Source organism: Onychomys torridus, chromosome 2 (genome assembly GCF_903995425.1).
Source record: "Onychomys torridus chromosome 2, mOncTor1.1, whole genome shotgun sequence".
NCBI lineage: Eukaryota > Metazoa > Chordata > Mammalia > Rodentia > Cricetidae > Onychomys > Onychomys torridus.
Window position 1 is genome coordinate 11616702 of NC_050444.1, and position 26607 is coordinate 11643308.

At 43.3% G+C, this 26607-nt stretch overlaps 1 protein-coding gene across 3 annotated transcripts in view; it reads right to left on the reverse strand.

Moving 5' to 3' along the window:
- Asph (aspartate beta-hydroxylase) overlaps window positions 1–26607 on the reverse strand; it is a 219963-nt gene that overhangs the window by 44266 nt on the left and 149090 nt on the right. For all 3 annotated transcript variants that reach the window (XM_036178438.1, XM_036178440.1, XM_036178437.1), the window contains 5 exons: window positions 18563–18713; window positions 16432–16568; window positions 11252–11350; window positions 8522–8611; window positions 3071–3208 (listed from right to left, as the gene is read on the reverse strand). In XM_036178438.1, the coding sequence (XP_036034331.1) occupies window positions 3071–3208; window positions 8522–8611; window positions 11252–11350; window positions 16432–16568; window positions 18563–18713 (615 nt within the window). The remainder of the gene's footprint in view (window positions 1–3070; window positions 3209–8521; window positions 8612–11251; window positions 11351–16431; window positions 16569–18562; window positions 18714–26607) is intronic.

Consider the following 26607-nt stretch of genomic DNA (forward strand, 5'->3'; position numbering starts at 1 on the left):
GTACCCTGTATCTACACCCCCCCCCCCCTCCCAACAGTACCCTGCATCTACCCCCCTCCCCCCCCTTCCCAACAGTACCCTGCATCTACACCCACCTCCCCCTTCCCAATAGTACCCTGCATCTACACCCACCTCCACCCCCTTCCCAACAGTACCCTGCATCTACCCACCTCCACCCCCTTCCCAACAGTACCCTGCATCTACCCACCTCCACCCCCTTCCCAACAGTACCCAGCATCTACACCCACCTCCACCCCCTTCCCAACAGTACCCTGCATCTACCCACCTCCACCCCCTTCCCAACAGTACCCTGCACCTACATCCACCTCCCCCCCTTCCCAACAGTACCCTGCACCTACATCCACCTCCCCCCCACCCCCGCTTCCCAACAGTACCCTGCATCTACCCACCTTCCCCCCTTCCCAACAGTACCCTGCATCTACCCATCTCCACCCCCCCTTCCCAACAGTACCCTGCATCTACCCACCTCCACCCTGGTAGAGATTACATGTCCACACGGTTGGGCTTGCCCGGTGGACCATCTAACTATTTCCGGTTCAGAATAGCCATCTCCGGGTCAGACATCTTGCAGGACCGGGACTCTGTGGCTTTACGTGGTTGCATAAAGCGCGTGCGCAGCCATGTAATCTATGCGCATGTGTGGAGTACCCACAGGAGTTCCTGTACGCATGCTCGGCCCAACCTTTAAAAAGCCAGTGCCATCTTGCATGAGTCTCTCCCCCCCCACCCTCCCCCCCCCCCCCCCCCACCCCCCCCGTGTGTTTCACATAGGCCTGTCACCTCTATCCTCTTTAATAAAACTCTTCTGTTGTCTTGTTGTGTTCGGGACGTGTTCCTAGCGCCACTTAAATACTAACACACCCCCCTTTCCCAACAGTACCCTGCACCTACATCCACCTCCACCCCCCTTCCCAACAGTACCCTGCACCTACATCCACCTCAACCCCCCTTCCCAACAGTACCCTGCACCTACCCCACCCCACCACCTCCCACCCCCACTCCACCCCTGCCTTCAGGTAAGCCACTCCATTCAGAGGAAGACCCCTGGGGTGTCTTTGTTGGCTTGAGGACAACTTCACAGTCACAAGCCACTGCCCTGGGTTGGTGGTGAGGCCCACTCTCTCCCCTCCTGGAAGTCTGTAGCCAGCAACCTCGTGTCTCAGGCTCCCTGTAACTGTGAGTACCCATGTGACAGTGCTTATTAGCGGGGTCTGCGGAAGTCTCCAGTGTTTGTGTGGTGGCCCAAGGGCATTTCCACTCTTCCCAGCTCCGGCCAGTGCTGCTGGTGGCTATTTCACAGGCAGCACAGAGCTGGCCAGGGAGGAAGGTAACAAGAGAAATCTTATTCCTCACTGACCCACCCATGACATCTGTTCTCAGACCAGGCTTACAGTGTGGGAATCAATCAGGCTCCTCATTGCTGAAGCAATCTTTGGGTTTCATTTCTGTTCCTTGAATTTGAAAACATCCCGAAAGCTACAGCAGGTAACTCAGCTTCCAAGAGTCCAGGAAATGTGAATGATGCAGGAGAATCAGCAGAGCCCAGCATGTGCTCTGAGAGATGGACTCTTAGGAGGAAAATTAACATGACAGACCACACTAACAGCTGTAGATTCACCAAGGTGTTCTTGTATTCTTTCTGCTTGGATGGGGATCTCCTAAAGGAATCTGCATACATCATTGCCAGACTGTTATAAGAGTAAGAACATCAAACAAGGCCTGTTTCCTAAGTACATTAAAAGCATGTTGAAGCTCTTCCTCCCAAGTAGACCAAATTCATCAGTAAAGTTTAGTAAATCTGAAGGGCATTACATTCTAGGTGCTTTTCACACAAAAATGTGACTAATTTAAAACACATCTTCTATAATCTGTTGAGGCCAAAACAGGGAAGCCCATCTAACCAATAGCGTAAGGTTTTTTTGTTTTTTTTTTTCCATTTGAAATATAAAACATATAGAAACTGTTAGTAAATCAATTTAATTTGTTATGGGTGGGAGAGTTAGGAATAAGGTTTCCTTGCCTTATACTTCTTCCCTAGTTTCATTTTATTAATGTGCCTATGAATATACTTAACCTAAAATGAACATGAGCTCGCCAAATCTCTACCAAAATCACACATAATCTTTAAATTTAGATTTAATCTACTGATGTAAAACATCCCCATGTTTTATAGCTAGTAAGTTGTTAAAGTCACCTGGAAAGAGGGATCCCTAATTGAAGAGTTGCCTTTATCAGATTGGCCCTTGGGCATATGGGTGAGAGCATTTTTTTAAATAATGATTTATAGAGGAGGATCCAGACCACTGAGGGCAGTCCCACCCCTGGGCGGGTAGTCCTGGGATGTATAATAAGGTGGGTTGAGAGGCCATGGAGAGCAACCCAATAAGCAGCACATCTCCATAGTCTCTGCTTCATTTTCTACCTGCAGGTTCCTGCCTTGAGTCCTGCCCTGGCTTCCCTTGATGGACGGTAACCTCTAAGACGAAATAGCCCTCCCTTCCTAGTTGGTTTTGGTCAGTGTTTTATCACAGTTATAGAAAGCAGACTAGGACAGGAATCGATACCAAGGACATTGGGTACTGTTGTGATGAATCTGATCACGTTGTTTTGGGAAAAGATTTTAGAGCTTTGGGTTAGAAGAGGTCTGTACATATTCAGAGTTTAACCAGCTGGCATTGGGTACTTGAAAGACAAATGTTGAGAGAGGTACAGATGATGGAAGCCTGGCTCAAGAAGCTTCAACTAGAAGAAGACTATTTACTAGAAATAAAACACCATACATAAATAAAATAAAATAAAGGTGTGGTTGTGCACACCTTTAATCCCAGCACTCAGGAGGTAGGGGCAGGTGGATCTCTGTGAGTTCAAGTTCAAGGCTACAAAGCAAGTTCCAAGACAGCCAGGGTTGTTACACAGAAAAACCCTGTCTAGAAAAAAAGACAAAAAAAGAGAGAAAGAAAGAAAATACGTTTTTCTCTAACATTCCTTCACAACGTGTGGTTTCAGCCAGAAGTGGGTTGAGTGGGCTGCTGTGGAAGCTGACACTCACCTTCACCAGGTCTGTGTAGCCAGTCTCCCTGGGTGTCCACCACGGCTGAGCCTTTAGGCCATTCACATTGTAGAGGGAACGCTGCCAGACAGAGGCGAAGTGTCCTCTCTTATGCCCGAGCTCATACCACTTATATGCCTGAAAGACAGAAAGCCTGCTTCACACTGCTCTTTTGGAGGAAACACTTTTATTTCGAAATTGAAGGAAGTAACATAAGCTAATATAGATGTTCCTTGAGTTTGAGTTGTGGTGGGGCCATCTTGCAGACCCATTGTAGATACTCCACAGTGAAAACCTCCTTCCCTACTACACAGCATGTCCCTCTTCAGCACCAGAGCTGCTGCAGAGGGCCCTTTGGTTCTTCTGGACCCATGACTGACAAGGCCATAGCTCACCGCCACCGCTCAGCACCATGGACGGAATGGTGCTATATATTGCTGCCCTGGGAAGAGCTCAAAAGCCAAAATTTGAAGTGTGCTTTTTAGTGAATACAGACTGCTTTTACACTCTACAGAACTGAAAAGCCTGAAAAACTTATGACCGATCTTAACTCAGGGACTATCTGTACGTTGAGATAATTAAATACGGACCTTACCTGATGAAACCTGGTAAAAATTCTGTGGTTTAACTGAGCTTCTATGAGCTGGTGGGATGAGTGAACGCTAGCGGTTCATTTCCACTCTCAGGCTGTCAGCTCTGGGTTCTGGATTCATGCCCTGCCTATTCTGGTTTCCACACATCTAAGCCAGTTCAGAACTAATTTGTTGAGTAGACACATAACTTAGGATGCCAAAGGAGGCCATGTTTGTATTTAGCTTTCATTTTGTAAGTTTTATTTTTATATTTTCTTTATAAGGGGTGGATTATGACTTAAAAGATTTCAAATACATTTGCTATTTACTGAATTGGGCTGCTAAGATCGAAAGTAATTTCTTTTCATAGTAACTTTTTTTTTGATGTCCTATGGTGACAGAATAGATAAAAAGGAAATATTATTCTGAGTTGGCAATAAATAGTATGATAGCCCATATCAGATGCTTGAATAGGAAACTTTCGTTCATGGTGTGCTACATTTTCTGCAATAAGGGACAGCACTCATGGCTTCAGGTTGGCTCTGGTAATACCACTGGCCTCCAAGACTAGCGTCTTCATGGACAGCTGGCAGCAGAGTACTTGCTCCATATGGCTGGTCCAAATGAGGCCCTGCCGTATGTCCCCAAGTGGCCTTCCCCCAAGCTGCCTGCCCACATGCCCACTGTCTTTGGAGAGGCATTTCTAGTGGCACACTGGATAACATCTCCTCCATTAATACATCTGGTCCAAGGCTTGCTCTTCTGATAACTGACTTTTTAAAAAAGTGTGTTCTTCCCCACCACATATACAGTGTCTCTTCACCTAGACCAGGGTAGCCTCAAACTTGAAATCCTCCTGCCTTATCTTCCTGCTGAGATTATAGGCCTGTGCAACCATTATACATGGTTAAATATACATGCTTTGATCAATAAAAAGAAACATTTAATGTTAGCTCAAATATCTTCTTTGTAAAACTCCAGATATAAAAATTTAAACTTAGAAACTATTAATTTCTTATTTTATTTTATTATATGAAAAAAACTTGGAAGTAAATAAAATCATATTTTAGTTAGTGTATGAAACTGTTAACTTGAACATGTTTAACAATTAATGTTTTCTTGCTTAGCACTGTAGAGGGTGGGATCAATGGCTCTCCTGTTTTCTACAACACTCCATTATCTGCCTTTTACATAAGAGACCTCATCAGTTCTTTCTAACAGCCCCAAACCTCTCCATTCTATAAATGGTGAAACTGAGGGTTATAATGACTCAATTCAATACCAGTCTCCTCAAAACAAGTCAAAAACACCCTCTCTTTGTATCACTTTTTGAAACCATCAAAAAGAATCTTATTTAATTACCTTTCTCATTAAAATCTCAAGGAGCACACATGCTAATACTTCTTATATATTGTCCTTGAAACATATGTAACTAGGGCCCAGAGTTCTTTAAAGTCAGAAAGTTAAAATGGCTAATTGATGTCAGGAAAAAAAAAGAAAGAAAGAAGAAAATCATACTCATCTTTGAAACTAATTTGATCATTATTGCTTCAGCCAACTTGAATTTAGGACGTTATTTCCAAAGCCTTCTGCTGTTGAACTGAATACTATTAATTACAACATATGATTTTTTTTTTAAAGTCTGGTAGTTCATTAATTTTACAATCATCAGTAATTCATTTGAAGGACTAGGCATATTGGTGGGATAGTGGAGAAAAAATTAATTATAGGATAAACCAGCCAGCAGGCTGTGTGGCTCACACTGCAGCCTTCAGGGTGTTAGGTTTGAGGCTGTCCTGTGCTGGATGTCTGGGTGAGTGGGGGCCCTTACAATTCCTGTTCACACTATTGTGCAGCCTGTTCTGATGTTCACAGCATCCACTACAAATTGAACAAGAGCCTTGAATTTGCACTCCTATATCATTTCCCCTTTATTGTAAATAAAATCCTCACAATGATAGATCAGAAATTTAAAAACTGCTTCTACTGCTACATTATAGAATGGGCTCAATAAATTAGGCTACATTTTTAAAAAGCATATAAAAGTTTGTAGAAAATTCAGTCAAGTAAGAAACCTGTGTAGCTGACCTCTACTTTTGTTCTTATTTATCAAGCGGTTATAACATAATAAAGAACAGTAAGGTTGACAGCAGGAGTTCCCACCTTTCTCCAGCTACCTTGTTTTTTGTTTTGTTTTCTTGTTCTTTTGGAAATAGGGTCATGCAGCCCAGGTGGCTCTCAGACTTGCTGTGTAGCATAAGATGGCTTTGAATTTCTAAACTTCCTGCCTTTACTTCCTGAGTGCTGGTATTATGGGATGTACTACTTGAGATGGTGCTGGGGACAGAAACACTAGGCAAGCAGTCTAGCAACTGAGCTACATCCCCAGCCTTAGGCTACCTTCTTAAAGGCACTTTATATCAATGTCATTTCTAGTTTTGTCAAGTTATTGCTATGTGTTCTTCAGACACACACACAGACACACACACAAACACACACACACACACACACACACAGAGAGAGAGAGAGAGAGAGAGAGAGAGAGAGAGAGAGAGAGAGAGAGTGTAAAAGATTCTGATTCAGAAATCTGTGCGATGGTGGATCGACCCCAAGTGGTCTGGGTTGAACTGGTCTGTCTGGAGTGTCTGTACACTGTGAATGGGAGACACGCTTTTGGTGAGAACTTGGATTGAAACTTGCCTGTGTGGAACTGTAAATGACATTGCATGGAAATAAGGCTTTCTTTTATTTTGAACCACAGATGTTTTGAGAATAAGGTGGCCATGCAGAAAATGAAACCAATGTAAGAAGCAACAACCAGGTTCTTAAAACCATCTCCAAGGTGGCTGATGAGAGATGGGAATTAACATGGCCTGAACATGTTACCAATGAGCCCAGGAATCCTGTTCATCAGAGCTGGCCCTCCAGAAGGGATGAGAAGAGGGAGGAGCCATGGCTGACCCCAATTTCGATTCAGAAGTTGGCAATAAAGGAACCAGAGACAGAATTTGGGAGGAAAATAGCTCAGAGGAGAAAAGGGGGCTTGCTGTGTGACCTCCATGCAGTGCCCTCAAACTGCACGTGAACCGCAGGGCACTGCTGTGAAGACAGCATGGACTGAAGGTAGGGAGTCCTGGAGCTTGACCGCTGCAGGGCTGCCATGGCTTGTCTTCCTCACTTTCTCCTCCATACTAGCAAAAACGTTCATTAATTTCCATTTTCCCATCAGCCTCTGCGGCAGAGGCTGTAGGCTTGCCTCTCACATGTCCATCCCCTTTCAGAATGGGAGTGAGCTCCATGGATGAAGGCACAGAAGGCAGCTGCTTCCCAGTAGGTAAGCTCTGACACGCAGACTCAACACCTAATATTGGGCTACACTAACACTTGGCTTCTATGGGTTTGCTTCTGTTCCCTGTAAGGATGAATCCTCTGGAACTTTCCAAATTCAGGAACTGTGCTGTTCTTTGCATATTAATGATAATTATGCTGTTAGAACAGTCGTCCCCCCCCCCCCCCCGGCTTAAATGCCAGGCTCATAACAAGTGTTCAGGAGTGAATTCACTGTCCTTGAAGTAAGAGCTGTTTTCATCTAAGATAGGAGATAAAGTAATTTCTTTTATCTGTCTTTGCCCTGTACTATGAAATGTTCAAAGATAAATTAATTAGGAGGATTCTTTTTACATCAAAAATCACGAAGGAACAAAATAATGATTACCCATCAGCAATGTCTTCTGCCATCTTTCCCTTCACTTCTAGTGGCTTAGTCTATTTTAGTCAAATGATTGGTAGATTAAAGAGGGAGTACTCGAGAATAGAAACGTAGAAAGGAAATAATGTCAATCATCCAAACCTCTTCTGCTCTGAATTCTTTGTGTTTCTTGGAGGAGACTGCATAGTCACGACCAAAGCCCCTTGCTTTTGAGTTTTCAGATGCCCAGCATGTCTTCTATTCTTATTAAATTTAGAAATTGGAAGCTGTGTTGTCCTTAGATGTCACATACAGAAGGCAATGGTTACAAAGAGTCACTATCTCATTTGTGCTTTTATCTTCAGATTCTGGAGACAGCTGAGTTAGAATTCCTACAATGGTACAGGATGGAAGAGGTAGGCCTCATTGTTTATTGGCATGTAAGTCACAGTGGACAGGAACAAGGTTAGAAATTCATGATACATGATTTCATGACTAATGTCATGTTTATACAAGCTGACAACTGTACTCCAGAAAAAGGTAATCATGAAGATAATATGCCACTTGTTTTAGTTACAACATTGTGCGTGTGTGTATGTGTGTGTGTGTGTGTGTGTGTGTGTGTGTGTGTGTGTTGCTACCTGTCATTATCCCAGCTAAAAATGATCAGCTTAAATCTAATATGACAATTACGTAGTTAATCATGAAGACCATGGTGATTAGGGGTTAGTCAAATAATTCTAAAAACAGCTACTGCAGAAATTCCCAAAAAAAAACAAAAATTAAACTCTGTAAATATTTTTTAAAATTAAAACAACTTTAAAGACCTCTTTATTCCTTGATTCCAAAGATACTTTTCCAAGGCAGCATTTACCTTTCATAGATACACTCAGACATACACACTCACACACAGGTACGTGCATGCACATGCGCGCGCGCGCACGCGCGCGCGCGCACACACACACACACACACACACACACACACCAAAAGAAGCATTTTTTTAGATTACATATTTGATACCTTAGCAAACAAACAAATAGTAAAATCCAAATCCCAAATATCTTATAAGAATACTGCTTTAATAATTTATGCTAAAAATGCTTGTGAAGTTCTAATTGTTTCCTAGAAGGAATAATCCCTCCCCACTGCATTATCTATTGGAATAAAGTCACAAACCCAGTCAGTGGTACCTCTTTGTTCCCGACCCTCTGCATGGCATCTCCCAAGTGGAAATAAAACCGGCCATCGTCTGTGCCAGGATCCCCGGATTCGATTCCTTCCTGGAAGAAGACAGTGTTACCACGTGAAGGGTGACATTTGAGGTCTCATTCCTTGTTTTGGGTAGATTTTCCTTATGTATGAACTACAATATCTCATAGGAAAGATCATGAAAATTATATCTCATTATTAAAATCTGACAGTGAGGTTGGTCTACATTTTACAATGTAAAAATATTATCAATCTAAATGTAACAATACAGCTATCACTAACTAAGAGTGGACTAGCCCATAAATTAGGAAGCATTGTGTACTTCTACAGTGGGAACAATCATTTTTCAATATTGTAGATGATTTCTCTGGCAGGGTATTTTCCCATTTATTTTGCTCTCCAAGTCTGACCATATGCCACCTAGAGTCTTTTTATCCTGAACCCAAACACTGCACTGCTCTTTGTTTCAAGTGATGACAGTCAGAGTGTAAGTGATAATTTCTTTCTACCCCAAACAAATGTGTCACAAGTAGTTAATGAAACTTCTTACTAAATTTACAGGATTCAAGCCAACTAGAATTTTGACATATGTAATTTTTACTGAACAATTTCTATTGTGGAAAGCTCTGCTATTTCTTCCCACTTTTCACACAGGACTAGAATTGAGGTTTCTTTGTTTTGTTTTAAAAAAGGAAAAGAAAATACTAAGAGAATGAACATGGAAAAGCAAAAAGTTGAACAAAAATCTGAACTAGTTTAATAGTAAGGACTTCTTTTCTGAAAATTTGCATCTTTGAGGTCTCCCCACAAAAGGCTGGCAAGATGGCTCAGTGGGTGAGGCATTGGCTGCCAAGCCTAGTGACCTGAGTTTGAGTTCCAGGTCCCACATGTTGCAAAGAGAGAGCCTGTTCCTGCAAGTTGTACATGTACATGGTTAAATACACACACACACACACACACACACACACACACACACACGCACACACTTAAAGGTTATCTTCTCTCAGAAGAAAATGTTATTGCACAGTGTTGGAAAACAGCATCTAACACAACAGACTGACACAGGCATGGAACATCCTTGTGTGTTAAACATCTGCCCTAGATCTTGTTTTCCCACTGACGAAGATGGGAGAACACCAGCAGCCTCCAGAGTGAAAGGAGAAGTGGGGGCCCTTTAAATCAGACCAGTGCCCTACATCTTGTTCTCCCACCGACATAGCTGGGAGAACACTATCAGGCCTCCTGAGTAGAGAGCAGACATGTGCACATGTCCACATGGCCCTGGAAAGAATGGAAAGTCTGCAGTGTCCAATGATAGCTGGGGCAGATGAGAACACATGCCATCTAGAGGGGCACCACTGCTCAGCTCTATGCCCCAGGGTTATGGGCTAAATAGGAAGCTACAAGTCTGTGTGACTACACACAACATGGGAATTCTCAAGAAAGGCGACAATTGGAGCGATGAGAATTGTTTGAAGTGGTCACAGAAGCCAGCCATGCTGCTACTGTAATGGGGGCTGGAAGCTCTCATCGGCTACCTGTGCATGCTGTAGCCCCTCTGTAGCAGAGGTTACTCTTAACCACCATACTGTTACTATTCGAACAAAAACAAATTGAACTTAAACAGACTTGAACTCTCTTCCTCAGTCACAGAAGCCACATTTTAGATGTTCAGTAGTCTCACATGGCTGGTATGAGTAATACACATAAGTGATATTTCTATTACAGAAAGAATTTTCTGCGATAGCCCTGACCAAGACCAAGTGTGATTCTGGTAAACTGTCCAGGTTTCAGTTTAATATGGTAGAAAAAGCAAGCATGTATTTTAGGACTTTGAGTCATTAGCCAAGCCTTGGCATTCAAGCCTATCTAGTCTCCATGGCCATGGAGGCAGCTGGAGCCCTTTAGAGTAGACTCCATCCTTAATTAATTTGTGAAAAAAAGCACTTAGCATACTGTCTATAGTTTAAGAGACTATCAATGAACTTTGTCTACTTTTTGCCAATATATAAAAACTATACTGGGGAGGAATGAGTGGCCAATGTATGCTATGTAACATATGTAAGTATCACAATGAAATCTGTCATTTTAGACAACTGTGGATGCTAATTAAAATTAAAACCACTTTATAATGACTTTATGTTTTAGGAATTTCTTCCTAAAGTCTTTTCCAAACAGTGTCTGCTCATGTTGTTAATGGAGCATCTCCGGTGGGCCCCTGTGCTCTGTCTCCAGAATGAGGCACTGTTTTGAGGCTTGTGGAACCTTGCTTGAGGTGTAGGTCACCAGGGGCGGGCCTTGGAGTCATTCAGCCTCTACCTCCCACTCCTGTGCTTTGGTTAGTGGTTAGAGATAACAACATGAAGAAGCTACTGTACACTTTTCTGCCACCGTGAGGGGCTCTGCCGTGCCCACGATGACACAGTGCAACTCCCAGAGACTAAGAGCCCACACGAAACTTTTTTTAATGGATCCTATTGGCAAGTTTGGTAACAGTGATGTCAAACAAAGCTCCTCCTGTGGTTGGTGACTCTCGACGACATTCAGTCAGGGTCTAGGCACATGCTGCCTATGAAGCATGCACTCAGATACAAGGACACCTCAGCAATGCATGCCAAGCAATTAGAAGCCACACATAGAAGCCATAGCCAAATGGGGTCTCGAGTACCCCAGGAGGTGGGCAGATGCAGACGACCACAGCACATACCTACCTTTAGGTAGGGGATACTCTCTGCTATCTTGTTCTGTGCCTTCAGGATGAAGCCGTAGTGCACTTTAGCAAAGCCATCATCGGGTGTCACATTCAGAACCTAATTCAAAGAAAACAAAGCACTATTGTGACAGAGAAGAAACTGTACGAGTGAGTGTCAAAACAAATTCTAATTAGTTTTTCTGTACTGCAAATGGATTATGATGTTACAGCTTCAAACACAGCGCTTTGTCTCACCACTATCATTAAACAAAACACATCCATTGTCTCTCAATTCAAGATGCTTTGCACACTTACTCACTGAATAAAGTTGTGAATAACTGCCAGAGCACGGCTTTAACACCGCAATCAGAAAAACGCCTGCCAACTGATAGGACTTCAAAATTTTTCAGTGATGAGAGAAAATCACTCTGAATTTTTGTGACTAAAGAGAGGGTTATTACACATTGCTTTATATACATGCCTCCACATATAGGAGGACCCAGTCACCCACGGAAATCTCCATCAGTGGTCACCGAAGCTAGGGGCACAGGGTGACATGAAAAGAATCTTGAGTGAACTGCTGCAGACGCATGGTGATCATAAAGGCAACTAGAGTGGCATTTCAAGGGCATCGCCCTGACCGTGGAAATGGCACCTGCTGTGGTATGACCCCACATCACCACAGAGGCCCAGCACTGCTCCTGAGGCTGTCCTGCACCAAAGCATAACCACACTGAATGATGAGGAAGCATTTGAGAGCTGTAACCAAACAACTGCCTAGATTTCTCACAGGTGTGGGAGTGAAAACTACCCGAGGAGCTGGCTTGACATACCAGCAGATGTGAGTGCACTGAGCCTTGTGGGTCTGAACCAACACCGGAGAGAGTCTTAAATGCTGGGAACCTGTGTGACTGCCTAGCGAGGCACCAGAGTCTAATTCTTTAATTCTGTGCTGAGGCTGCACCCATAATGGCTGAGGACTGTGTCCTGCTTGTGCAACCTTGGAAGTGGGAGATTATTTTGAAGTAACAAGCTTAAAAATTATGAATGAAGATAAATTCTCTGGAGTGTAGTGATTTTAAGTACTGAATATAAAATTGGTGAAAAAAAAAAAGCCAATATTCTGGACTAGGCCCTCTGCATGGCAAGACAGTTGTGCAGCTTGCTCTGCTTGGGGAGCCCCCTGGTGGTAAGATCAGAATCCATCTCTGGTGCATGAAGGAGCTTTTTGGAGTCCACTACCAATGATGGGTCACCTCATGCAGTCTTGAGGCAGGGGAAGGGCTTGGACTTGCCTGTACTGGATGTGCCTTCCCATGGAAGGCCTTGCCTTCTTGTGGGTGGGAGTGGGGGGTGGGTACCTCTCCTCTCTATCTCTGAGACAGTTAGGACAAGCACTGAAGTCACCATGACCATAGGAACTTCACAGAGAAAGAGCAAGGCACCTAGCAAGGCCCCCATACCCATCCTGGGCCCACTGCAGGCGGTCGACACTCCAGGGGTTTCAGCTCACACTGGCTGCTACACCTCACTCATTCCCACTTCAAGCCACCATGACCTTTAAGGCATATTTAAAACCGTGATACACAACACTTTCTTTACTTGCTACCACACTGGATAGAATCTCCTCTTCTCTTTTGCACCTACCTACAAGGTCCTCTCAGCTGCTGACACTTTGCCCCCCCCCCTGCTGTTAATTCTCTACATGGGCCACATGGGAAACCATTTAAAACCAAGGTTAGGCCTGACCCTTCCACAAGTTCATTTTACTCAGCATGGATGGCCACTTTCAAGGAACCACTTCTACAGCCTCTCTCTGTCCTTGCCTCTTCCAGCTGCTCCTCTGAGACACACTGGACTCCTTGCTGTTCACACACAGCAAGCCAAAGGCACCCTTACCATAAAATGTTTGTACTCACAATACCCCCCTGGCTCAAAAACTCTATCCACATTTTCACCCACAGTACAAAACTCATTGCAAGGAATATTTCAAAACTTTTTTTTTTTTTTTTTTTTTAGTTTTTTGAGATAGGGTTTCTCTGTGTAGCTTTTTGAGCCTGTCCTGGAACTCTCTGTAGACCAGGCTGGCCTCTAACTCACAGAGATCTACCTGGCTCTGCCTCCCGAGTGCTGGGATTAAAGGCGTGCGCCACCACTGTCTGGCTCAAAACTTTTAAAACACCACCTATTTTCCTTTATCCAATACTTCATTTTCCATAGTCAATTATGATCCAAAGAATATTAAATGGAAAACTCCAGATATAAAGAATGCCTGTTTTAAACTGTGTATTACTGTGATGCACAGGAGAAAATGTTAAATCATGCTCTATCTTGCCTGGGATATGAATCAGCATATCCACATTGTATATGCTATCTGACTGTTGGTTACTCAGTATTTACTCTATCACCACACTGACTGCTACAAGTACCACAGTGCTTCTGTTCCAACAATCCTCATCTCCCTTAATAATGGCTCAGAGCACCACTGCAGTGCAGCATGCACACAGTGCTAAGTGCTATCTTCATGTTTAGGCATCCACTCTGGATGAACACTTAGAATGCATTCATCATGGATGCGTCTATCCATGGCTATTACCAAACCATGAGCACACTTCACAGTGATGAGACTGAACCAGTAACATTTCAGTGAGAGCGAAGGGATGTTTGTCAGTTCAGAAGAATTTGGAAAGCACTCTAAATATTTCATTTGAGATTAAAGTCTTATTTGGAGGGCCTGTGCTTTTTATAAAGTATGTATTATAGGTAATACTTAACTCTATAAACAACTCCAAACATTTGATTGAATTCTTTGGCCTGGCAGGGTACACAGTAAAAGCTATTTTAAGAACACTGCTGTGAAGACAGCAGAGTTGGAGCTGAGAGCCACGGTCAGGTGGTGCTTGGGGCAGATGAAGGTTGAAAGACAGCAGTCCTGCAGAAGAATCGGTCCAGTTCAAGCAAGAGTGACCAGTGTCTGGGTGAACACACTGGGAAGGTGAAGATAGCATGAACAAGTGGTAAGCTGGCCCCAGACTGGAAACTCCATGAAGACTCACTCTGTGTTGCCTCACTAAGCTCAGGTCCTGAGCTGGTGTGTGTGTGCACTAAGTAACTGTGGGCGGGCCGAGTGATGGACCTGCCCAGGGCCTGGGGCAGCAAAGAGCCTGGAATGATGCTGAGTTGGGATCCTAAGTTGGCCCTGGAAAGGAGGTGTGGGAAGAGCCTCCAAAAGCTACAGATGGGAGCAGTTACTACTGAACCTCTGTAAAGCTAGTCTCTGTGCTGAAAACAAAAACAGAATAAACTAAAAACAGGATCTCACAACGATTTTCATAAATGTGCTCAAAAATCAACGTGAAGAAAAATCTGCAACCCTGGTATCAGTTTCTGAACTGAGCTTGGGGAAAAGAGGTAGATACAGTAGGCCAAACTGGTTAGGGAAAGAGTATCCATTAGCCACAGCTCATTAGCTTAGAAGTAAGGGGAAGAAAGAAAAGCATAACCCCACATTACTTTCAATGTATTAATGCTCTTTTAAAAGAAAACAATCAGTTCTGTGATATGGCAATATTTGGAGCTTTGTGCATCCCTAGTACGTTCAGCCAGGAGAGACTGTAGTCTCAGGTGCATAAACAACATCATTTTATTTTTCAAGGTGAAGATAAATGCTTCACGTTTGTGAGACCCAGTGTCAGGTAGGAGGGCTGAGTTCACTCAGGGAAGAGCTTTAGAGGGTGAGCAAGGAGAAATGCACAGTCAAATGCTAGTCAGCATGCACTCGAAGATCCATGTGACCTCGTGTGTGCACGCACCCAGGCAGGACTTCACTGGGAAGGATACTGGGAGGAAAGAGAAGAGAGATGGGAAATAGAAGAATTTTACAAGGAGGAGAAAGAAGAGTGTAGGAAGGAGGAACATACAAGCAGGAAGGATCACTGTATTTCACCTTTTGTGTCTGATGATTTGTTCCTTTTGACATTCACATGGTCCTGAATCACTGAGACACATGATGTTTCTATTAACCAAACTCTGCAGGGCGGGGGATACTGGGTATGTCAGCAGACACCATGTCCACATGGAATTATCTTATGGGCTGGTGCAGGTCTTTCCTAGATGGCACAATTTGCAATGCTCTCAATCCACCCATGTGGATGCCATAAAAAGCCAAAGGTAAATTTCTGCTCTCTCAAAAACAATAAAGATGATACCAAGGGCAGAAAGACAATAGCTTCACAATTTAACGAGTTTTCAATGAAGTGCCCACAGCAACAGAGGCAAACACCACTCTGTGAGTGGATCCCGTCTCTGGACTGGGGTGAGACTGCTGCTGTTCACTCTGTGAGTGGACCCCGTCTCTGGACTAGGGTGAGACTGCTGCTGTTGACAGCGTCCCATACAGAAGAGCCCCTTCTCTGCACAGCTGGCTCACGGTAGTAGCACTTACAGTAAAGGAAGCAGCTTGGAGGTCACTGATCCAGAGACCTAAGTTAAAGAATAACAAGCACCCATTTTCACCCGTGTTTTATAGGGGTTAGCTTTCTCCCACCTCAAAGTTCATCCTGTTTGCTTTGTGCCAAATAAATTCCCTCACTGCCTAAAGGAGCCAGTTTCCTAGGTTTTATAGTTGCTTGTGACTTAGAGGTCATCTATTAAAATGTCCACTGTAATGTAGAAATCCTTTGAAAGCCACCCTGGCCAGAGGATGGGGACATCAACGCCCTTTTGAAAACAGTATAATGTACTATTTTTGCCTGAGAGACCCATACTGCAAAACCTGAAAAGATTTTAAATTTTTCATATATTAACCTCATTATTAACGATCACAAAGAAAACCCTTAGGAAGTTGTCCGTAGACTGATATAAAATGAAGCTTTAAAAATGTTACAATAACTTCTAAATTTTTCCAATCAAGATACAGGGGTGAATGTGGTCAATGTGTATGTTTACTTGAATAGTCTTTCTGGGACCTGTCACTCAGTACAATGGAGGATTCCAATAAAGAAAAACAAAAATTGGGCATGGGGTGGGGTAAAGAAAGAGAAATGAGGAAACCAAGTCCAGAATATCTAAGACATAATAACTTGCACGCTATTTCACTGAAGAAATAGAGAACATGATACGGCACAGTCCATGTAACCACACCAGCACCTGAACTTACTGTACAAGATAACCAGTGGGCCACAGAAGACCGGTGCTTACCTCTTCATAAACCTTCTTGGCGCTGTCATTGTCTCCCATCAAGAGGTATCCCACGCCAAGGTCGTTTTTTAATGTAGTATCACCAGGAAACAGCTGAACCAGCCTCTGCAGGGTAAGCAGGGAACCTCTCATGTGACCTGATGTTGGAAAAACAATGAATAGGAATAAAAATATTGTGTGCTCCTTTGAATGGAGAATAGAAACCATGAGAGCAGACTCAACAGAGCCTGAGAAACATCTTACATCTGACTTCATCTATGAATGGGTTCTTAAGTCCTGAGCAGCATAGTTATAATGCTATACATAATTGCTACATGTAGATACTAAATACAACATCAGTCATAAAATGTAATGACAGGCTTATTTACTGAGTCAATCCACATTTATATTTTTATCTTAAATTCCTTCTTTAAAAAAAATGTCAGTTTTCTAGTTCCTTAGAAAAATAGTTCTGCTGAAATAATTTTGGTTTATTAGCTTTAACATTTTTAGGTAAAGGGAAGATAATGAAAAGTCCAATTTAGGATTGAACAGTCAGTAGAAAATTTAAACGGGCACTGAAGGACATGAACAGGGCTTCACTGAGGATGTCGGTCGTCCCTTGTCTCTAACAGATGCTACCTGTCTCTCAGTACTGAGCTAAAGAGCAGAGGAGACATCTTCCGGTACTATGGGAGCCTCTGGTGGACGACAGGCTATGGTGCACCACACAGCTCAGGAAACCCCAGCTGCTGCTGACTTCGAGGCTTTCCGGGAAACAGTCTGGGCCCACTGTCAATGCTCTCTGTCACAACTGGAAACAAACTTCAAATGAAGAGAAAGTGCTAAGACTAGCAGCACTTGAGAAAAACTACCTCACAGGGATTAGCTGCCTGCAAAAGGAATATTAGTCAGGAGGCAGCAGCAGCTTCAGTCAGGGATGCAGCTGCCCAGTTAACACAATCTCTGGCAGAAAAGCTGGCCCATTCATTCCGTGGTCTGTGCCCCATTGCTGGGTAATGCCATTCCAATCTGAACTCCAGGGTGGTTAGTCCATGCAGCCATTCCCTCTCTTACAAATAGGTTTCTTTCCTGTACACTTTGGTCTTCCCGCCTGTCCACCTAGGCTCAAGCTGTCCTTCTGCCTTGGAATTTCTCCTGTCAATGATGCCAACAGTGTAGACACCTGCTGCCTGTCCCATCCACTGTGTCCTGATCCCCTGTTTGACTGTGAGGCAATTCCACCTCCCTGCCGTTTCAGGATCTCTGTGTAGTCGCCTTAGAGCCTCCTCATGTGACCCTGCCTCATGTGACCCTGCCTCATTCTCACTTCAGCAGAAGAGACCACACTAAATATGGAAGGACTCCTGTGAGAGGTCAGACATCTTCACAAGCGACCTTGCTCTAAGGCTGGGAGGCAACAGAATCTCCTGGTATAAAAACTGAGAGAGAACCAAAGAAATCTACAATTCTAAGTTGAATAATATTTTAATAAATTCTCAAAAAAATCAAAATGAATGTAAAAATCCATAATGATTTTATAGATGTTTATATGTGCATGTGTGTATGCAAAAAGAGGTTGGAGGACAACCTTGGGTGTCCTTGCTCAGGGGCTGTCAGTCTTGTATGCTTGTTTGAGAAAAGCTCAATCACTGGTACGCTGGCCAGCTTTGCAAGAACAAAGACCTGAGTTCGAGACCCAGAATCCAAGTAAAAAGGCCACACGTGGTGGTGCAAGCTTGTAATCCCTGTGCTTGGGAGGTGGAGACAGGCAGATCCTTGGGACTATCAAGCCAGCAAATCTAGGCTTGTGAAGAGCCCCAGGCCAGTGAAGACTCTCCTTAGAAAATAAGGGGAGATGGCACCTAGGTTTTCCTCTGGCTTGGATGTTCACAGATGCTTCAGTACATGCATGCATGCACATGTGAGTGTACAGACAGGCACACATACCCCCCACATATGTACATGTGCAAAATTACAGAGGTCAGGTTTGGTTAAATGCAGAAAGTCTGTTTAAGACACACAAGTTACCACAAACTAATTGTAAAGCTAGGCTTCTTCCTAAACACCTTGACTTTGACAAGGTACCATGTTCCTGCCACCACAGGTGGACATGTGTCATCTCTTACCAAGTTAGCACTCTGCTTCTCACCTAGAAACTGCTGTCTTTCTGAGCGTCGCTTCAAGCTCAGCTTCACCAGGTCTGTGGGGGCATCAGGCAGGCTGGCAGCCTCCTGGTAGGTCTCGATGGCCCTGCGCAGAACTTCATTGCTCCTCCTCTTCTCTGCCAAGTCGTCTTCACACTAGAGGACACCCCCAGACAGATCAATGTCCCATGACCTTTGTGCTTGTCCTTTCCCTCAGAGATCCATGACAGTTAATGTTAGACATCTTTTTAAAGAGAAAATTGGCCTTTTCTTAGTGAACAATACAAACAAGAGAAAGCAGGGTAATGGCCTTTTCCATAACAGGAAGAAAAGGTGCTAAGGTGAGGAAAACTGTAAGATCAAGATGATAATTCCTAGGGCTGGTGGGGGTGGACATCATGATGTACAAGAACACTATACAGACAGGCCTCTAGTCTGCCATCAGTTCTTCCATTTGTGTGCTCAGTGACTCATTCATTTCATCCATTCATTTATTCAACAGCTCTTCTCTGAGGCCAGACAACTGTTCTATGTATGTGTCGCACTAATTGGACAAATAAGGGTGAGCTCTTTCTCATTTTGCTTCCATTTAGGAAAGGATAAAATGGCAAATACAAACCAAGGTGCTATGCATGGAAACAGTGGGCTGATGTGTGATGGAAGTGGACTGGGAAAATTACTGGTTTACTCAGGCCAATCAGAGGAGTCTTAAATAGGGGACAGACTGTGAGGCTATGTGGAAAGATTTCAAAAGCAGAGAGAATAGTAAGGGCTGTGACTTTCTAACACAGCAAGAACAAAGGAAATGCTGGAAGAGTGGAGGGGAGGGGGAAGATATGGCCATCAGGTGATTTGGGGCCTAGAAAGCTAGTGAGGATTCTGAACTGTTCTGTGAGGAGAAAGATATGGGTTTTTCACGTGATCTAGTGCCTTGAAAGGATTCACGGGGTTGTGCTAGCCACAATATTGAGAACAGGCTGATTCTGGCCCCATGCAGTGGTGATAAGTGGCAGGAAGAGACAGGACTGCGGATACATCTTGAAGGGCAGGGCCAAGATAGCTACATATGCAGCAGAGAGAGAGAGAGAGAGAGAGAGAGAGAGAGAGAGAGAGAGAGAGAGGGGATTCAGGGTTTGGTGCCAGTGACTACCTGACTGAACTGTCATCCTCTAAGAATGGGAAGATAGGACAGAGGTAGATCTTGGGGAAGCATGGAATCAGGATACAGTAAACCAAATGCCAAGTGGAGATAAACACTCAGAAGGTCCATTTCTGGGTGTAGACTTTGGGGAGAGGTTGGCATTAAGGACACATACATGGGAGGTGTCAGGGATAGATGTGGTATTTAAAGTTGGCAAGTTAGAAGAGTCATGAGTGTAGACTCAGAAGAATTCCAAAAACTAAATCCTAAAATTATCTAATGTTTCAAGATCAGTTGAGGCTGGGAGACACAAGAAGATGAGCAAAGGGGATAAAGAATGAGTTATGTAGGAAGAACACAACAGAACAGCTGTTGTTGGTTGTTTTTACTCTTAGTTCTTTGGCAGCCCACTACCCAGCTCCCATATAAATTACACAGGGAGGCAGATTCTTAATTATAAATGCCTGGTCTTAGCTTGGCTTGTTTCTAGCCAGCTTTTTGAAATTATCCCATCTACCTTTTGCCTCTGGTTTTTTCCTTTTCTTACTTCCGTATATCTTACTTTCACTCTACTCCATGGCTGGCTGGGTGGCTGGCATCTTCCTTTCCTTGTTCTCTTGCTCTTTTTTCTTTTCCTCCCCAGATTTATCCTTCTTTTGTTTTATCTGACTTCCAATCCCACCTATCCTTCCTCCTGCCTCACTCTTGGACATTCAGTTCTTTATTAGACTATCAGGTCTTTTAGACAGGCAAAATGACACAGCTTTGCAGAGTTAAACAAATGCTACATAAAAGAATGCAACACAGCTTTGCATCATTAAGCAAATGTTCCACAGCACCAACAAATGTAACACATCTTCATAATATTCTACAGTACACAGTAATGCTCCAGAGGCCAAGTAGAATATGAAGGTTTTAAGAGGAAAAGAAGTTTGCTCCAAGTGGGCAGCAGGATAGACAGGAGGAGGGCAGTGAAGAGAACGCAATGGACTTTTCTTATGTTCAGTGGCCCTGACATCATTGTCTGCATGGGTTTGTTGAAGACATGCATCAGAATGGAACTACGTCAAGGAGAACATGGGAGGATGGAGGAAGAGATAACTCCTTCAAGAAGGCTAGCTGTAACAGGAGCCAGAACATGTATCTACAGATGTGGAGGAGGTGAGAGCCCAGGGAAAAGTCTTCATGATGAGATAATACACCATGTTTCTCAGTAGATGCAAAGACCCAGAAGAAATAGAAAACCTGATGACAAGAGAGGTCACAAACCACATGAAGTCTTCTAGCAGGTGAGAAGGGAAGTGGGCAGGATAGTTTATACCTGTCAATAGTACACAAGGTGTCAGTACAATTGTGAAAGAGGGTAGTCTCTGGACACTTTTATTTTCCTAATGCCCAAGATTCATAACTTGAGATTGAGAATTGGAAATGAAATACCAGAGGCAGGAAAAATAGTTGGGGGGAGTATGTAAGATGGACCTCAATAGCTTATCAGATTTTACAGACTTTCATTTAGGTCAGCATTCAAGAAAAATTATAGCAGTTTGATGCTGAAAGTAGTATATAAGCTTTTAAATCAGAATATGTGAATATAATTACTATTTAACATAAAATGTATGCTGGGTTAATATGTGAAGTCTGAGAACTTGGTAAGAAAATTCTCATATCTCCTCCCTCAGATGGCAAGTCATTTACTTCTAAGAATCAACATCAATTGATAAAGACATCTGTGAGAATGTTCTTTTCAGAAAATAGCACATCAATAAAATAATGTGCTAGTGTGCATTGATTAGGATAAGATTCTTGCTTGATGGAAATATGTGTCAGACCATTCAACTAATTTTTCAAGTCTGCAGTAGGCTCACCCAGCAGACTGAGCTCCCAGGACAGGAAGTTCCATGTCAGTAATCCATTCTGGTCATACATCCTTCCACTGGTTATTCATAGCCAGCTTTTCTGATTAAACATCAGCTTATTGCAAGTTTGGTTACAGTGAGTTAACTTCCAAGACTACGAATATTGTTGATAGGTGGCTGAACAGAAGCAATGTCCCTGAGCTGAGGGAATTCCACAGAGACCACCTAGTGAACCCTCTCTATCTGGAGTCTGCAGAGCCACCCAACAGAACTGAGGTCTTTGCAAATGCCAACCTCAGTAATCCATCAACTCCTTCAGAGTCAGACTGGAAAGAGAAAGATATACTACAATCCATGTGCCTGTCCCTTCTCAAGCCCCTGGCTCCTTCACTTCAGAGTATAAATACCAAAGTAACATAAAATTCTTAAGAACTCTGATGAATGGAACTAGCAGCATTTGTTTGGAAATTGGAAATGTATAGAATGATTAGTTTTTGGTTTTTGTGGGTTTTTTTTTTTGACAGTTTTATATCTATAGATCACACAAGTCAGGCTGAGAATGAGCTTTTGTCACAAGATATTTCTGTCTGTGGATGGACTAATTCACTCAAACTTCCTAGGGATGTGTCATTTTGTACCTCAGAGCCACTAATGATTTGTGAAAGATAATGAAGTGAATTCAGTTAATTATTTAAGATTTTTGTGTTCACTGTTTAGAGAACTTGGTCAAAATTGATTTTCACAGAGATCCAAGAGTAAGATGTAATGAGTGATACTTAAAAATATAGACACTTGTAGTTTGTATTTGACTTGGTGCTGGCTCTTTAAGATCTGTTGAGATATTGCAAGAGAGTGCTTAATTTGCTAACTGAGAATTAGAAAAGTCACAATGCAGTTCTTCTTACAAACTTTGTCTATTTTTATTTTAAAAACTCCTATAAATTTAAAGTTTCCTTTAAATTACTCTATTAAAATTTAATTTGCCATGCTTTTGTTTTATGCCACATTAGTGTTAATATCAATAACATCTGTAGCATAATATCTTAGAGATTAAAAAGTACTGCCTGAGGCCCACATCTCAAATGCCTCCTGTGAAAGAAAACTGCACATACAGAGATCACTACATTCCAGAGGCTCCAGTAACCATGATTAAAATCACATACAGAGATCACTACATTCCAGAGGCTCCAGTAACCATGATTAAAATCACATACAGAGATCACTACATTCCAGAGGCTCCAGTAACCATGATTAAAATCACATACAGAGATCACTACATTCCAGAGGCTCCAGTAACCATGATTAAAATCACATACAGAGATCACTACATTCCAGAGGCTCCAGTAACCATGATTAAAATCACATACAGAGATCACTACATTCCAGAGGCTCCAGTAACCATGATTAAAATCACATACAGAGATCACTACATTCCAGAGGCTCCAGTAACCATGATTAAAATCACATACAGAGATCACTACATTCCAGAGGCTCCAGTAACCATGATTAAAATCACATACAGAGATCACTACATTCCAGAAGCTCCAGTAACCATGATTAAAATCACATACAGAGATCACTACATTCCAGAGGCTCCAGTAACCATGATTAAAATCACATACAGAGATCACTACATTCCAGAGGCTCCAGTAACCGTGATTAAAATCACATACAGAGAAAACGTGGAAAGTACAAATTAATTTGCCATAACTAACATTTGCACAAACACTTCTGCTCCAGTTAATAGGCTTTCCATAATCAAAGGACTTGATATTAATGACAAAACACATCACTTACCTGGACATTCTAAATCTTTTGGTGGCAAACTTTCTTTCTCAATAGCAACATAGTTTCTCAACAATATCCAAGTAGTTTACCAAAACCACACAGTTGTTATGCACTATACCTGGTATGTACCAAGGACAAGGGAAAGTTATTTGATTTAAGTAAATTTAACTAATGAAACTGAATGAATTACTTTGTAATGAGATAGAAAGACTCTGGGCAGCTGGATCTTGCGGCTTCCACCTTCAGTTAAGAGCAAGACGTGCTGTCCTCCTATAGACACTACACTAGCTACAAGGGTCACACACAAGGGGATACTGTCTACTTCTCCTGGGTCCACTAACTTCTGTAGCTCTCTACCCATGGCTCCCAGCCTGACCGTCATCTCCTTTGGTGTCGGCCATGGCACCGGGGACGGCGGAGGACACTGTTTGATGAAGTTCGTTTGCATAATGGGGAGTTTTCTGCTTATCCAGTCGCTGGGGAAATACATTCATGCTCCTGAGGGAAAACGTTGAAGACTGGAGGTCTAAGCCAGAAAGGAGAGTCACAAGAGTCTTCCTTGTGCCCCAAGGACTGTGGTACCCATAGGGTGGGTCTGAGAAATGCCTTGCTCAGCTCCAGATACAAGATGTCACAAGTATATCCATTACCTGCTAATGAAGCCCTATAAGAGGGTCTTCCTTTCTGGGAGCATATAAAAGAACAGGTCCCTACTATAAAACTAAGGAACAGAAAAATGCTATAGTCATCCAGTTAAATGCTTAGCATGACATATTTTGTAAAGTAAATTTTAGAAAATATCAAATGATTCTACACATAACTTGGTTAAGGTAATAATAATTTCAGATTGCCTAACATATTGTAACCACATAACGAGGTAGCCTAGACATAGGCTGTAAAAAAAAAAAAAAAAAAAAATAGAAAAAATAGAAGGTCCTATACTTTGCAGACCCTGAGAAATTTGTAACTTCCTGACTTGACAGCAGATGTCCAAAGGTGTTGTTTTTGATAAGACTGCCCTGTGCTTTATTTTTTCACCCGGGACTTTTTCTTCCCCCTTTGGTTTTTTCAAGACAGAGTTTCTCCGTGTAGTTTTGGTGCCTGTCCTGGATCTCACCCTGTAGACCAGGCTGGCCTCAGACTCACAGAGAGCCGCCTGGCTCTGCCTCCCAAGTGCTGGGAATAAAGGCATGTGCCACCACTACCTGGCTTCACCCTGGACTTTTAATGAGGAAGTAATAAAAGAACCTGGGGCTCTGATGTTTGCCAAATGACTTGTGTAGTCAATATGCTAGAAAAATAAGTAGTCTCTGGCTGAGGAAGAGAGCTGCTGAGCCCTCAGATGTGCAGCCATCCCTTTGTTCCCTGCCAACTCCACAGCTGCTCTTTGGGACCTGAACCCTGTTGAAGCCAGACTCCAGTACTCCTTCTCCTCCATGAAGTTTACTCTGTGACATATTTTTTTCTATCAGCTCTGGCTTTACTCTTGAGATCCATAAATCTAGTGGTCTCCTTGATGACCATATGAGTATCTGATAACCACTGCAATTGCAAATTTCAGCTCAACTGCTGTTCTTCTTGGTCAATAACAGGCATTATCTTCTCCTCAGCTAGCCACAACAAACCAGGAGTCACCGGTCAATTCTTTTTCTCTGACCCTTCCATCTGGAGTCTGTTCTAATCTGTCCCTTAGCCCCCTCCATGGCCAGGTCACAGTGCATGCATGGCACCAGCATCCCAGGCAAACCGTATTGTGGCAGCTGCCTACATTCTGTGCATCTGATTCTGCTCTCACAATCCATTTTCCAACTGGCAACCAAAGCAATCTTTACAAAAAGCCACCAGATGGTCACCTTCATGAGTAGTAGCCTCCAAAGGCTTCCCTGGGCACAGAAAACGAGAGCTGTGAGGAGCTGTTGGCCTCCCTGGCTGCCTCCTGCGCCCAGCAGGCCTCTCTTTCTGTTCAGGTCGCTGATGCCAATAGAGTTGCCACGAATCATGGCCTGTGTCTGTTCCCTCTACACAGACAGCTCCTGCATGACCCTGACATGTCTCAGCTACCGTCATCTCCTCAGCTACCATCTCCTCCCAAGAAACTGCTGTCTCTTCTGCCAGCTTCATTCACATGCTGCAACCCAGACTCTTCAGAACTGTGCTTGCAGATCCCATCACCTCCTTTGCTCTTGCTTACAGCATGCAATGTGAGGTAATGTGATCTGTTTATTTTTAACACCTTGTAAGATTCAAAAATAAGTTCATTTATAAAAAACCACTCAAGGCTTTACCCAAGCACTCCCTCCCTGGTGAGCCTTTTCTCTGGCACCCTGTCCATCACAGTGCCCCTCCCATGTCCAGTGGCTGTTCCCTACTTCCTCTTCATTCTCCTCACAGCTGCACTGACAAGGCCGTGCATGGTCTTTCCTTGTCTTATGCAGCCTCTTTCCTTCACAATGGAGCTTTGTGAGTCCGTGTTGCTGAGGGACCTCTCTCCAGTGCCAGCAGAGGCTGACACATGGTGTGCTCTCACTCCCTGTCTTTAGAGTCAGTAGCTCTTAGTTGTTCCTTGTGTTATACTGGAAACAGTTTCAAGTTGTCTGCATATGATAACAACTGACACCTCAGAAATGTCTAGAGCTTGCTGTCTGAGAAAGGGCAAAGGAGCAAACAAGCCTTGATAAGCAAGCCATGCACTTCGAAGCCTGGCCTTTCTCTGACCTTACACCACAGGAGGTGACATCTTTTGCCTTGGTCACCCAAGGGCTAGATGCTCAGCAATTAGAAGCCATTCCTGAAGCCCTGGGCTTGCCAGTGCTGTTCACACTAGGCAATCCTGGACTTGGAACTCCACCTCACCTTGCTTTTCTCATGGAAAGCCTCCAAAGGTCATGCTAAACCTCCCTTCCATTTGCCATCTTCCCATGTGGCAGAGCATGGGGCCTATCGGAAGTCAGGAATACAACTTCCTAAGACGAGCCATGTTTGTGTCCATAGCTGACTATCAAACAAATGCAAAACAGATGTTCCCAGCACAGCTGGGAGATGATAAAACTCAGAAGAGGAGATGGTGGAGAAAGAATGAGGAGGGAGGTAGCTGGTAAGAAATGAGTCAAGTCAAAGAAGCTGCCAAGAAACGAAGTGCCATCCATGTCACATTTTAAAAAGGTCTCTCCAGTGCAGACTTATTATCACCAGTCACACAACAGAGCCTAAAACTCTGAAGAGCCTGAGATGAAAACCATGAGAAAATTGGAATGGGAGGGAGGTA